The sequence below is a fragment of the Salvelinus alpinus genome, chromosome 18 (genome assembly GCF_045679555.1).
Source record: "Salvelinus alpinus chromosome 18, SLU_Salpinus.1, whole genome shotgun sequence".
In the NCBI taxonomy this organism is placed as follows: Eukaryota; Metazoa; Chordata; class Actinopteri; order Salmoniformes; family Salmonidae; genus Salvelinus; species Salvelinus alpinus.
In genome coordinates, this window is record NC_092103.1 from 4555163 (window position 1) to 4569273 (window position 14111).

Here is a 14111-nt window from a genome sequence, read left to right on the forward strand (position 1 = left end):
TATAGGTGACTCTGATGCTGCTGGATCAGAATAACAGGGAGCATATTATTGACGCCTTCCGACCTGATGTCAGCTCCACCTCTTTCCAGCGGCCAATCAGTGAGATGAACATAGCCAGTGGCTGCCCACTCTTCTGCCCATTAGCTAAACTGACAGGCAAGAGCTCCTACCTTAGGGATGATACCATTTTCATCAAGGCCATTGTAGACCTCACAGGCTTGTAGAGGCTGTGGAAGCCCCCTACACAAAGGCACAAAATGCAGACTAATATATATAACTTCTGAAATGACATGATATAAGTAATATTATTATAAAATGCATATATTTATTATTATAAGTATATCATAGACACTGTTTATTTTGCTGGCTGAAGGCACTGGAATGAAAAATGAATTCTGCTAGCAGATCTTTTCAATTGGTTTAAACAGAGAAAAATAGGGTGAGTGATATGGCCAACCCAAGTGTTGGCTCTGACTACTAGAAGTGCAGTATTATGCAGAGGATGCCGTGACTTTTTTTGAATGCAAGGCAATAGGAGCTTGTCAAAATTGGTCAGAAAATAGGCTTATTGCACATATCACGTTATGTATTTCTATCATATTTTCCATTATTTCTTAATTTAGAGACACTGATGTGATCGTGCCTAAATGACACTGTCAAGTTGTGAAAAACAAATTTTACTTGAGGTAGCACCTGTTGTACACATGGACAAGGATGTGTTAGAGATCCTGCCCATTCATCATGTGAGCAGGCACAACTTTTTAAATGGCAAAACCAATCGGTCGGTAATTTATATTAAAGAAATGTTCCACAAACTCCGCCTAGTGCTTTCTCAAAAAAGCTACAAGCCGGTCCCAAGCCCGGATAAAGGAGGATGGGTTAGGTTATGCATAAGACTAGCAGGCGCAATCTGTAAAAATAAAATACATTTGCCATAGATTTGCCATCTATGATCAACAGTACAATTGTACTAGTTGATCATAGATGGCAAATGCTCCTTGAGGAGCAATGGGCCTAACTAAGTAGCTAAGAGCATTCCAAAAACATAAGTACGCTTTCCCATTTAAACAGTTGTGCACTCGCATCCAGTAGCGGTGTGTGGGTAAAATCACTGGGGAAGCCAAGCCAGGGGGGGAAAAGCCATATTACAACCTGTGTGTCGTGATCATTGCGTTGTTTGCTCTATGATCTGTTAGTTCATATGCCTTGACACCGTAATATTTAGGCCTAAGGCCGAGAAAATAAGAAGACACAGTAGCAGAATAAATTCAACCACAGCTTTGTTTCATCACAAAACAGGAGAGCAACCTCTGTCTGGTGAAGTCCACAAAAGATACTGCATGTAACAGTTACATGACCTACAGCATGGTCAAGCAAGTTAATGTTTCTGTCATTTTCAGACTACTAAACAACTATTGATTTAGAACCACTGAGTTACCGCAAGTTGCAAAGAAAACAGGAGCTGCCTCCACTATTCCAGCACCATTTCAACATCATCTAATCACCTATGCTTAGTCTAATACAGTGACAACTAAAAGATACCAAAAAAAAATGTTGTCCAACCAATGTAAGCTAAATATTATGTAGCTGTCCATGGTTCTGATTTCTGTGTGTATGCGTGCAATAGAAAAACATGTTGACTCACCCTACACCGTACCCTAGAAACGCCAATGCCATCCTCCACTTTCATGTTGCCTAAACGATCTATGACTCTGTCATACACTTTTATTTTTTTGTTGTCCTAGGCTACCTGGCTAAAATACTTGCTCACTAGCCTAACTTACTTTCATTGGCAATGATGTGCCAGGCCAGCTAGTTAACATTAGCCTAACATTACTACATGTAGCTACATGTTGAACTTCCATCCTCTCGGGCCAGGTACACAATGCATGAATTTATGGTTGGATCAGAATTGCCATTATAACCATTGGCCAGTACGGATAATTAAGTAAACCACAAGTCCAATTCTCTATCCATTGCTAATTTAGGAATGGGCCAATTTTAGCTAGCTAGCCACTGGAGGACAACGACACAATGGGATGCAATTAATTCAAGTTTTCTGTCAATGATGTTTGGCTTCTAATGTGATGTGATTGGTCTGAAGCTAAATCCAAACTGGCTTACCTTGAGACTTCTTTTTTTTTTGGTGTGCCAGGACCATACACAGCTGAGCTCACTCAGTTTAGCTCAACGTTGATTGGCTATTTTATAGAAAAAATGATCAAGGGAGGCCAAATGCTCCTTGGCTGAATACACACCACTGCTCACATACATGCTGTATGCGCTGTACTTAAAGCCTAATAAATCATTGAACACGGTGGGTGCATAATACTGTGCATGTGCACAACAGGCTTTACCTTGAATTTAAAGTAGTTTTCCATCAAATTGAAGCAGTATCAAGTTTGTGTTACCATTAATGTCTTCTACTAAGCATGGCAAAGAATGATCAAAATAGCTGCAAAGCGGACCAAATTTGACACCTCTTAATTGACCTCCTTTCAAAGGCACCAACCACATCCTCTGCATTATCCTGAGCTTCAGGCAGACATAGGCAATACTTAATTTGAGCATTATACGCCATTTTGACTGAATGACGCCGGAGGAGATGGCTGCCGATTTTACGGGCCCTTAACACACACAATAGCACAATTGTTTTTCGTGTTATTTGTAACTTATTTTGTACCTCGCTACTATTATTTTACTGCTGCTCTTTTATTTTTTAACTATTTTTTACTTAACACGTATTTTTTTCAACTGCATTGTTAGTAAAAGGGCTTGTAAGTAAGCATTTCAAGTTAAGGTCTATTATACCTGTTGTATGCAGCGCATGTGACAAATAAAATTAGATTTTGATTTGATCCGCTTGAGGCTCAGATGAACCGATCATCGTATCTTTCCTCAGTATACTTTTTAGTCCAGTTCTGTTAGCTAGGTAGATGAACAGTGCCTATATAGCTGTAGTGTACAAGAGTACGCCACAGTAGACATGTACCCAATTAAGATATATGATTAAATATACTGTAATAAAATACAGTATACATCATATTAACTATAACAATTATATGAACTATATTATGCTATAGGCTAAGCTGAGGAAGCTCCTGCTCTTTTCAAATGCATATTTTATCTCAAATAACAAGATTAGTATTTATACTGAGCTAGCGCATAAATAAATGGTAAGTTAGCAGGCTATTATGCCAGCATAATTGTATTGAATAGAACAATTAAGTGTTTCTGAATGTCATACTTGTGACAGGTTAACCTTATCTATCTTGTGTAGAGTGGATGAGAATTATTTAAGGACATCTCCTTCACTTAACATATTATTGTGGGTCCTTATTCAGCTATAACTAATATACAAAAACATTTGATGTGTTGATAATGTAGATTATGTATATTTTTGTCACTGTAATGGTAAAGAGTCATATGTAGGTGTTTTTGTTGAAGGGCAGGTTAGAGAAATATAACAGCACAGTGTGTAACGTTAATTATATGCATGTGTTATAGGAAAGCAATTATAATTAATATAGTTACCTGTTTAAGTTTGTCATTGATTTATTTGTCTTATTTAACCAAGGAAGTCGCACTGTTGATCTTGCAGGAGTCATTTTGTTATATGCTCTCATGATTGTGACTGTCAAGACCTGTGTGCCGTAGTTACTTGTTTTCATTGGAACATTGAGGTGTTTGATTTGATTGCATGTTAATTCAATCTAGCATTGAGTAGTCCTGGGATTATATAGAAGATATATTGTATCTATAACAATGAATTGGAGGTGGAAAAGTATACCTGTTTCTCAAAAGTAATGTACCTGGCTAAAATGTGAGCCACTTACGTGGTACCAATTATCCCGAGTTGAATAAAGTTACCTTGCTAACTACAAACTACATTCGTAGTATAGGGCTCTGGGGAGATCTACTTTATGAATACTATACACCTTGTGATTGTCTCTTTGCTTTGGTCAGAGAACATGAACCAAGCATGTGATTTTGTTATATGAGCATTGATTGTGCATTTTGCCCTGTGATCACAAGGATCTTTTCCACTCACATTGGAAATGAAAGGTAACAATGAAAGTGATAGGAAAGTGTATTTGAAGTTCAATCAAATCTAGCGTAGGGTTGCAGATTAGCCAGTGAGAACTGAAAAAGAGCAAGACATATTTTTAAAAACATAACTTAAAATTTACATTTTCTATGCACAATAAAATGATGCATGACCAGAGCTGGGGTAGGTTGTGGTTACATCCAATCAGAGAAGCAACAGGCACACAGACTTCTAGCTCAGGTTTCAGGAGAGAGTGTTTTAAAAGCATTAGAGGACTGAAGGCTTTTGCTGCAAGAAATGCAGATATGACCATGACCTACTGTACTGCTTTGAATGTGCTTTGTCAGTAGGCTCTATAAAAATGCAACACTTACATAAATCGTGTGCTAGTTCAGATATGGATATCTTTACCCAATGGCTGCAAAACAATTTCAAAGGAATACTGCCTTGATATTGCCAGTTTTCACATTAACCGTATGACCTTGGACCATGAAGCTGTATCCTGTGTAGGAAGGGTGGGGTATTATGATAGGTGGCACTCCCATTGTAAGCCTCCTTGGAAACATTCATTGAGCATATTTGCTGACACAATAGTAATAAAGACACGTCTTCCTATGATCCCATCCCATGACAAGTTGGATGTTTATCCCTCAGGGATAAAATGACCACAGGACTATTACAACCATTTAGTAAAATATTGATTTGAAACTGGCATCATACTGGCAGTGTTCAGGAGCAATGGGTCGGTTGTGTCACCTTATTCATCTAGCATGTGTTTTAAAGGAGAGTCAGAGTAATTTTGTAGATTGTGGAATGTAGCAACAAAGTTTAGTGATATTTCTATCATGAAAACTTGGTGAAACTTGAGTGTAACAATGAAGAGACCTTGTCGGCCATTACAGTCCTGGATTATTCGCGCCCCCCTGACACATTCACAAACACACTTTCAGGAGGTACCAGACCACTTGAATTGCTCTTGGTAATTTCAGACATCCTCAGCTCTGCAATCATATGACATCACTGATGTGATAGTACACCCAACATAAACAAATGTGAAAGAATATGTGCAAACATGCACATAGATCGAGAGAGTTAAAAACAGAAGACAAAACACACAAGTGTGATCTTTGACCATATTTTAGTGTCCACATCTCTTCTCTTCATTCAGTGAACAAACTCTAAATAATTTTCTTTCTTGAAGTAGTCTCCCATGTTTCTTCTCCAGTAGCTCATTCATTCATTGGAAGCATGATCGTTATAATCAATGAATGTAATTTCCCTCCCAGACCTTGCACGGGTCCAGGAGGAATTTACCTGTACCGTATGACCTTCACCTTGACAGCAATTGACCTTGCTAGGTGTCACCTTCAAAAAGGACATTTATGGAGAGGCCTGTGAAATTGCTGTTGCAATTATGCCTCCTTGTGGCTTACCCCAGCTGTCACATGTCCTTGGTGGTTGGTGATGTCAGGCATAAAAAGTGTGATTTTCCCACAATGAAGATAGCTACTCCTGGAGTGGGGTCAGAGATCACCCAGCCCGCCGGCCACGCTCGACTGTTCACATACAGAGATACCTGAACAGAGACAACAGCATGAAAGTCTTTCCCCCGCTCTCATTTCCAGTCCCCTCCCACCCCTCTCAGGTGGTCAGGGTTTCCTGTTGGCGGAGGTGGTGTTCTTGTTGCGGACCAGCCAGGAGAGGTTGCGGGGGACGGGTGGGCGTCTGTGTCAGGCGGACCCTACGAGCCGAGTGCCACACCTTGATGGTGGAGTCGTCGCTGGCAGAGAGCAGCAGCTCCTGGTCGGTCGGGCTGAAGGCCACAGAGCATGACGATGTGGTCCCAGATGTGGTCCCAGCCTGGTCCCAGATGTAACCATGTTTGTCCTCTGCACCACTAGAGGGAGAGGGATAATCACTGGTGAATGACGAGTGAAGTATTCTTACCCCTTAACTTATTCCCCATTTTGTTGTGTTACAGCCAGAATTCAAAATTAATAAAAAAATGTTTTTTAAATTCTCACCCATCTACACACAATACCCCATAATGACAAAGTGAAAACATGTTAAGAAATTTTAGCAAATTATTAAATTTGAAATACAGAAATCTAATTTACATAAGTATTTATACCCTTGAGTCAATACATGTAAGAATCACCTTTGGTAGCAATTACAGCTGTGAGTCTTTCTGGGTAAGTCTCTAAGAGCTTTACACACCTAGATTGTACAATATTTGCACATTATTCTTTATAGAATTATTCAAGCTCTGTCAAGTTGGTTGTTGGAACATTCAATGTCGTCTTGGTAAGTAACTCAAGCGTATATTTGTCCTTGTGTTTTAAGTTAATGTCCTGCTGAAAGATGAATGTCACCCAGTGTCTGTTGCAAAGCAGACCGAACCAGGTTTTCCTCTAGGATTTTGCCTGTTTTTAACTCTATTCCGTTTCTTTTTATCCGAAACAACTCCCTAGTCCTTGGCGATGACAAACACACCCATGACATAATGCAGCCACCACCATGCTTGAAAATATGAAGAGTGGTACTCAGTGATGTGTTGTGTTGAATTTTCCCCAAACATAACAGACATAAGGTTAAATGATTTGCAGTTTTACTTTTGTGCCTTATTGCAAACAGGATGCATGTTATGGAATATGTTTTATTCTATACAAGCTTCCTTTTCATTTAGGTTAGTATTGTGGAGTAACTACAATGTTGTTGATCCATCATCAGTTTTCTCCTATCACTGCAATTAAACTCAGTAACTGTTTCAACGTCACCATTGGCCCCATGGTGAAATCCCTGAGTGATTTCCTTCCACTCCGGCAACTGAGTTAGGAAGGATGCCTGTATCCTTGTACTGACTGGGTGTATTGATACGCCACCCAAAGTGTAATTAATAACTTTACCATGCTCAAAGGGATATTCAATGTCTGCTTTTTTTACCCATCTACCAAGAGGTGCCCTTTTTTCCGAGGCATTGGAATACCTCACTGGTCTTTGTGGTTGAATCGGTGTTTGGAATTCACTGCTTGACTGAGGGACCTTACAGATAATTGTATGTGTGGGGTACAGAGATGAGGTAGTCATTTAAAAATCATGTTAAACACTATTATTGCACACAGAGTAAGTCAATGCAACTTATTATGTGACTTGTTAAACACATTTTTACTCCTGAACTTATTTAGGCTTACCATAACAAAGGGGTTTAATACTTACTGACTCAAGACATTTTCATTTTGTATTAATTTGTTAACATCTCTAAAAACATAATTCCACTTTGACATGATGGGATATTGGGTGTAGGCCAGTGACACAAAATCTCAATTTAATATTTTTTAAATTCAGGCTGAAACATAACAAAATGTGGAAAAAGTCAAGGGGCGTGAATACTTTCTGAAGGTACTGTAGGTGATTTCTGTGCCCAGCTGGCGTTTGCATTACATTTACTCCAACTTCATAAAACACATGCTGAACAGGATTAAAGATTATCAAATCTGTATATGGAAGAATATGTCCTTCATATAATACACACAATTTCTCTGTTAGTATCTGATACAAAGGCCCAATAACATTGAAAAAGGTATCGGAAGTCATTTATAAACCCATAGTAACCCCATACTGCCTGTAACTGTTAAAGCAGCCGTGACATACGTACCTTGCCACAAAATCTCATCTGACGTCCAAGAAGATAAAGAAGCACTCGTCGTTTAGCGTGAAGGCTCGGTGGGCCCTCAGGCTCCGCCGCTCCTCCCGCAGGCTCTTCAGGTCAATGACCTCAGGTCAATCTCCTCAGCGATGAGGTGCGGAGACATGGGGTCAGAGATCACCCAGCCCGCCGGCCACGCTCGACTGTTCACATACAGAGATACCTGGACAGAGACAACAGCATGGACGGTCTTGGTAAAGGTGTACTTGTTCAGCATTAAAAACAAAGTGAGAAAAGCAAGTTGATGTTGTAAGACAAATATTTACTATGTAATCTTGGTTACCCAGAAGCTAAATTCTAATTTCCTGATTGACTTCTGGGGGAAATGCAGTTAACAACTGTGATTACCATTGTGCAAAAGGAAACTCTGCCAAACCCCTCCCTTCTGTTAAATTCACCCGTGTTCATCATGGCCAAAAGCAAATTTTGGTTTTCATGAATTTTTATGATAAACAGTTTCCACAAAAAATTGTCAATCATCTGCACATGGGCTTGAAAATCCCTGCACCAATTTAAGCACCATGTTCGCCCAATGCTGATTCGTCCAGATAATCAATGATAAAAACCCAAAACCAGGAACTATTGCTGCTCGTAATCACACAATTATGCTTGAGCTTTGACAGATTCTTGCCGTTTAATCTGTCCTCGAGAATCTGTCCATGAGAGATTAGTTAATATGAGGTTTCTATGACAGTCATTCAATGGGTTTCAGGTGCACTCCTGTCACATCTTTGCACCGGTAGCCTTGCAACTAAGACATTCAGCCTCTTCACACTGCTGCCCATGACGTACACTCACTCCCTCACCTGTGGTCTGGAGACAGGCCCATGCCGATGATGTGGCCATGGATGTCGATCACATGGTCTAGAGAGTCAAAGAACTTGTCTGTGCTGCTCTCCTCCCCCAGGACAGGCCCAGACGTGATCATCTGGTCAGGCATGATCCGCTTGATACCTATCTGGTGGGGGGAGTAGGTAAGGCTGCCGGTGGTGAAGAGCAGGTTGGTCTTGTCCTCTCCCTCCCCAGGGGCCGAGGAGGAGAGCACATTGTGGTCTGGGGCCTTGGTGTGGGTTTTACTGATGAGCCGTGCCCATTTAAGTCTCCAGCTGCCTCACCTCTGAGGCTTCACTTTGACAACCCTGAGGGCACCAGAGGAAGAGAGGAGAAAGGGTCAGAGTACAAAATAAAAATAAAAAGGAGATGGAAGTCATAAGTCAAGTTCATGTGGCCATATGAGACTACTTGGTAAACTTCCCATTGATTACACAGCACAACATGTTATTTTCATGCTGGCCTATTCCACCGTAACACACAACCTGAGTGCTTACCTGTATGACATGCTCCAGCACAGTAGCGTTGAGCTGAGGTAGGTGGGCTGTCAACAGACCCTGCAGTCTCATCTCCCTCCGGCGCTCTTCGTCCTCGTCCTCATCCTCCTCCTCGCTGTCAGTGGAACCCAGGTCAAAGAGCAGGGGCTGGTGTCTCTGTGGCTGGCTCTGAGCCAGGGCCCTAGCCTTGGACTGGGCCTCATAGTCCAGCAGCAGGTCTGGGTTGTCGTGGAGCCGACAGTGAGCCACCATGACCGTGCGGATGGTGCTGGCATTGATGTTCTGGATTTTAAAGAGCCGCTTGACCACGTTAATGTTCTCAGACTCTACGTCCTGGGGAGAGGGAGAGAGAGGATATGGGTCATGCATGAACACACGACACAGTAAATATACTGAACAAAAATATAAACACAAAATGTAAAGTGTTGGTCCCATGTTTCATGAGCTGAAATAAAATATAAAATAAATATTCCATACGCACAAAAAGCTTATTTCTCTCAAATATTTTGCACAAAATTGTTTACATCCCTGTTAGTGAGCATTTCTCCTTTGCCAAGATAATCAATCCACCTGACAGGTGTGGCATATCAAGAAGCTACAATAAAAAGACAAATGTGCAGATTTGTCACAACACAATGCCACAGATGTCTCAAGTTGAGGGAGAATGCAATTGGCATGCTGACTGCAGGAATGTCCAACAGAGCTGTTGCCAGAGAATGTAATGTTAATTTCTCTACCATTAGCCGCCTCCAATGGCATTTTAGATAATTTGGCAGTAGGTCCAACCAGGACCTCCACATCCGGCTTCTTCACCTACGGGATGTTCTGAGACCAGCCACCCAGACAGCTGATGAAACTGAGGAGTATTTCTGTCTGTAATAAAGCCCTTTTGTGGGGGAAAACTAATTCTGATTGGCTTGGCCTGGCTCCCCAGTGGGTGGACCTGGCTCCCAAGTGGGTGGACCTATGCCCTCCCAGGCCCACCCATGGCTGTGCCCCTGCCCAGTCATGAGAAATCCATAGCTTAAAATTAGGGTCCAATTTATTTATTTCAATTAACTAATTTCTTTGTATGAACTGTAACTCTGAATAGCAACAAAAAAGACGATTGTGGACTACAGGAGAAAGAGGACTGAGCACGCCCCCATTCTCATCGACAGGGCTGCAGTGGAGCAGGTTGAGAGCTTCAAGTTCCTTGGTGTCCACATCACCAACAAACTAACATGGTCCAAGCACACCAAGACAGTCGTGAAGAGGGCACGACGAAACCTATTCCGCCTCAGAAAGACTGAAAAGATTTGGCATGGGTCCTCAGATCCTCAAAAGGTTCTACAGCTGCACCATCGAGAGCATCCTGACTGGTTGCATCACTGCCTGGTATGGCAACTGCTCGGCCTCCGACCACAAGGCACTACAGAGGGTAGTGCGAAAGGCCCAGTACATCACTGGGGCCAAGCTTCCTGCCATCCAGGACCTCTATACCAGGCGGTGTCAGAGGAAGGCCCTAAAAATTGTCAAAGACTCCAGCCACTCTAGTCAAGCCATAAGACTCCTGAACATCTAGTCAATGGCTACCCAGACTATTTGCTGTGCCGCCCCCACCCCCTCTTTACACCACTGCTACTCTCTGTTGTCATCTATGCATAGTCACTTTAATAACTCTACCTACATGTACATACTACCTCAACTAACCGGTGCCCCCACACGTTGACTCTGTACCGGTACCCCCCTGTATATAGTCTCGCTATTGTTATTTTACTGCTGCTCTTTAATTACTTGTTATTTTTATTTCTTATCTGTATTTTTTTAACTGCATTGTTGGTTAGGGGCTCGTAAGTAAGCATTTCACTGTAAGGTGAAATAGGCCTACCTGTATTCATGATGATTGATCTGACCTTTCTATGATAACATAACTGTTGTATTCGGAGCATAACATAACTGTTGTATTCGGTGCATGTGACTAATACAATTTGATTTGAAACACTTAATTGAAGAATCTCTACTGATGACCAATGAAGGGGCGTAGACTTCGGCTCCGAACTTCTGCCTGACTCAATTTTTGGTGTGAGCACGAATAGCCGGAAAAAAACCTTACCGAAGACCAAAACATCACAAGCATGCGGACGCCTTTAGGGAGTTGATAACTCTGACTTAGAGAGCTGCCATGGACCAAAACCTTGTTCAAAGAAACCAAGATTAGTGAAACCAGAGAGATCCTATAATTCTGTGTGTGGGACGTCCACAGTTTAATTCAGTTTGACCAGTTATACGATGACCCAGTCAAAATGGTCACTATATAAAGGCAAATAGTCCCACAGCTGTTTTGTCCTCTACCAACTATAACATTTATGACCAGGGACCGACCTGAAAGGCTTTATTGAGCCAGTGCACAGAGCAGGAGGTCATGTTGCCGATCTAGTGCAGGTTGCCAGAGACGAGGTGGGTCTCATTCAGCCAGCAGCCAAACACATCGTAGGGCTTGTTCCTCACACAGGACAGGAGGGTGTAGTTCTCTGTGGAGGAGGGCAGGACAAGACACACCCATGGTTATCTATGTTACCCACATTGGATAATGACCCATTAGAGTATGAGAATAGCAAATATTGTTATATTTTAGATATCAGTTATGTTATCATAGAAAGGTCAGATCAATCTTCATGAATACAGGTAGGCCTATTTCATACGATGTTGCAAAAACTTGTCTCAGGTGTGGTGAGATTCTTTGTGTTTTCACGGATGCACTTGCTCAACTGAAATGGGTTGTAGTGGTTATAATCTGGCTTGGGTGTTTCAGAGCAAATATGCAACTTTTAAGACCTGTTTTGCATGCAAACAAACACTGAGGATATGTTTGTTGCCTTACTGTTAGGGTTATAATTAAGAGCTGTGCTGTGTATGTCATTTAGTTTTCCTCCACATGTCCTCATACTGAGCTCCATCTATGTGCCACACGAGTCACAATGTCTGTGTCGTAAGTAACGGCATTGTGTACCAAAACATGAAAGCACATTATGAGAAAGAGAAGAGAGACAAGGAAGGAGACAAAAGTGAGTGAGAAATAGCAGGTGTGTGTGTCCTACCAAGACAGATGACATCAATCTCCCAAGAGGAAGAGTGATTAGAGCCCAGGTAGACTCCAGACACCAGTAGCAGGGTGTCGTCAGCGTTGAACTGGGAGAACTGGGTGTAGCCCCAGTTGAAGTGGCGCATGCTGGAGCTGTGCACCATGGTAATGGTGCCATCGGGCCGCTCTGTGTCCCAAAGCTGACCAGCACAGTAGAGAGGAGGATGTTGGGTGAGGAGAGAGACGAGTGGTTTAAAAATGAGAACAGAAAAATGTGAGAGAAGATGTCAAGTCTACAGCTATGAAGTGCAAATCTCAACAATTACATTTGTTTCCCCTTACATCACATTTGTGGGCACTACAAGCTTGAAACTCAGGTCCATGATGGTTCCTGTGCTATAATATTATTGACAAATATTTATACTGTTGTTTTTGCATAACAGCAGTTATGCTATCATAGGCCTTGAGGCCCAAATGTATATTTGTGACTGTTGTTGTGGAATAAAACAAAACAAATATTGGTGCACAATGGCCATCTTTATTTGGCTTATCCCTAGCCCTAGGCTAAAGCTACCATCTTCTCCGGTCATATGATGTGACAGACCTTGACGGTGCAGTCTTTGGAACAGGAGGAGAAGCGGTGTCCTCGGTGGGAGAAGGCCAGGTGCTCTCTCAGAGTCTGAACCTCCACACAGGGGATGCAGTTAAACAGACGCTTGAACTCTCTGTACCACGACACAGAAGCTAGGGGGAGAGACAAGTGAAAATGGATCACAAAACTATTGAAAATATCTATGCAAATCGATGACAGTACTGCAACAATAAGCAATAGTCAACATGAGATATCAGATATTCAGATGCTTCACTTATTCACGTGTGTATTGGTGGAAGTAAATCTAAATTTTCCTATGCAGAAGACCATACCATTATCCATAATCAATATGTATTCCAACAAATCATTCCAAAATTAGCCTAGTTGAGGGCTAGCCCAACCCATGGCTTCAATACTCAGCAGATGAGCTTCAAATTAATGTCTGACTTTCCTCCTTTCATTATAAATGGAAGTGTCCATCATTTACAGTATTGGATGGGTTGAAATGGAATTAGCCCAACTCTGCTGCCTGGTATTCTATGTGGCCTACAAGGGTGTCTGGGCACAGAGTGGGTGATTTGGTAGTAGCTTTAGAACAATTCCCTCCACAGGAACTCATCTCTGGACACTGCCAGCCACTGTCTGCAGGTCAGGCCAGAGCTCAGCACAGCGTCGTGGGGGAGACGCAGGAAGATCTCCAGCACCAGGCTGTCTGGCAGGCCTGAGCCATTGTCCATCCTGACAGTCTTCAAGGGAACAGCACAGGGAAATAATTATTCTGATACATAGTATTTGTATTAGGCTCCGACGAACCATCAAACAGGCAAAGCGTCAATACAGGACTAAGACCGAATCGTACTACACCGGCTCTGACAGTCGTCGGATGTGGCAGGGCTTGCAAACCATTACAGACTACAAAGGGAAGCACAGCCGAGAGCCGCCCAGTGACACGAGCCTATCAGACGAGCTAAAGTACTTCAAGGCAAATAACACTGAAACGCGCATGAGAGCACTAGCTGTCCCGGATGACTGTGTGATCACACTCTCCGCAGCCGATGTGAGTAAGACCTTTAAACAGGTCAAGATTCAAAAGGCCGCAGGGCCAAGCGGATTACCAGGACATGTGCTCCGGGCATGCGCTGACCAACTGGCAAGTGTCTTCACTGACATTTTCAACTTCTCCCTGTCAGAGTCTGTAATACCAACATGTTTTAAGCAGACCACCATAGTCCCTGTGCCCAAGAACACTAATGTAACCTGCCTAAATGACTACCGACCTGTAGCACTCACGTCTGTAGCCATGAAGTGCTTTGAAAGGCTGGTCATGGCTCACATCAACACCATCATCCCAGAAACCCTAGACACACACCAAT

General features: G+C 42.3%; 1 protein-coding gene and 1 pseudogene across 3 annotated transcripts in view; one reads left to right on the top strand and one right to left on the bottom strand.

Moving 5' to 3' along the window:
- The window catches only part of traf2b (Tnf receptor-associated factor 2b), a 22388-nt gene extending 19530 nt beyond the window's left edge, over window positions 1-2858 (top strand). For all 3 annotated transcript variants that reach the window (XM_071349741.1, XM_071349740.1, XM_071349742.1), the window contains one exon: window positions 6-2858. In XM_071349741.1, the coding sequence (XP_071205842.1) occupies window positions 6-224 (219 nt within the window). In that variant the 3' untranslated portion in view covers window positions 225-2858. The remainder of the gene's footprint in view (window positions 1-5) is intronic.
- Window positions 2859-4036: 1178 nt separating this feature from the next.
- On the bottom strand, window positions 4037-13960 carry LOC139543557 (F-box/WD repeat-containing protein 5-like; annotated as a pseudogene).
- Between the last annotated feature and the right edge of the window lie 151 nt (window positions 13961-14111).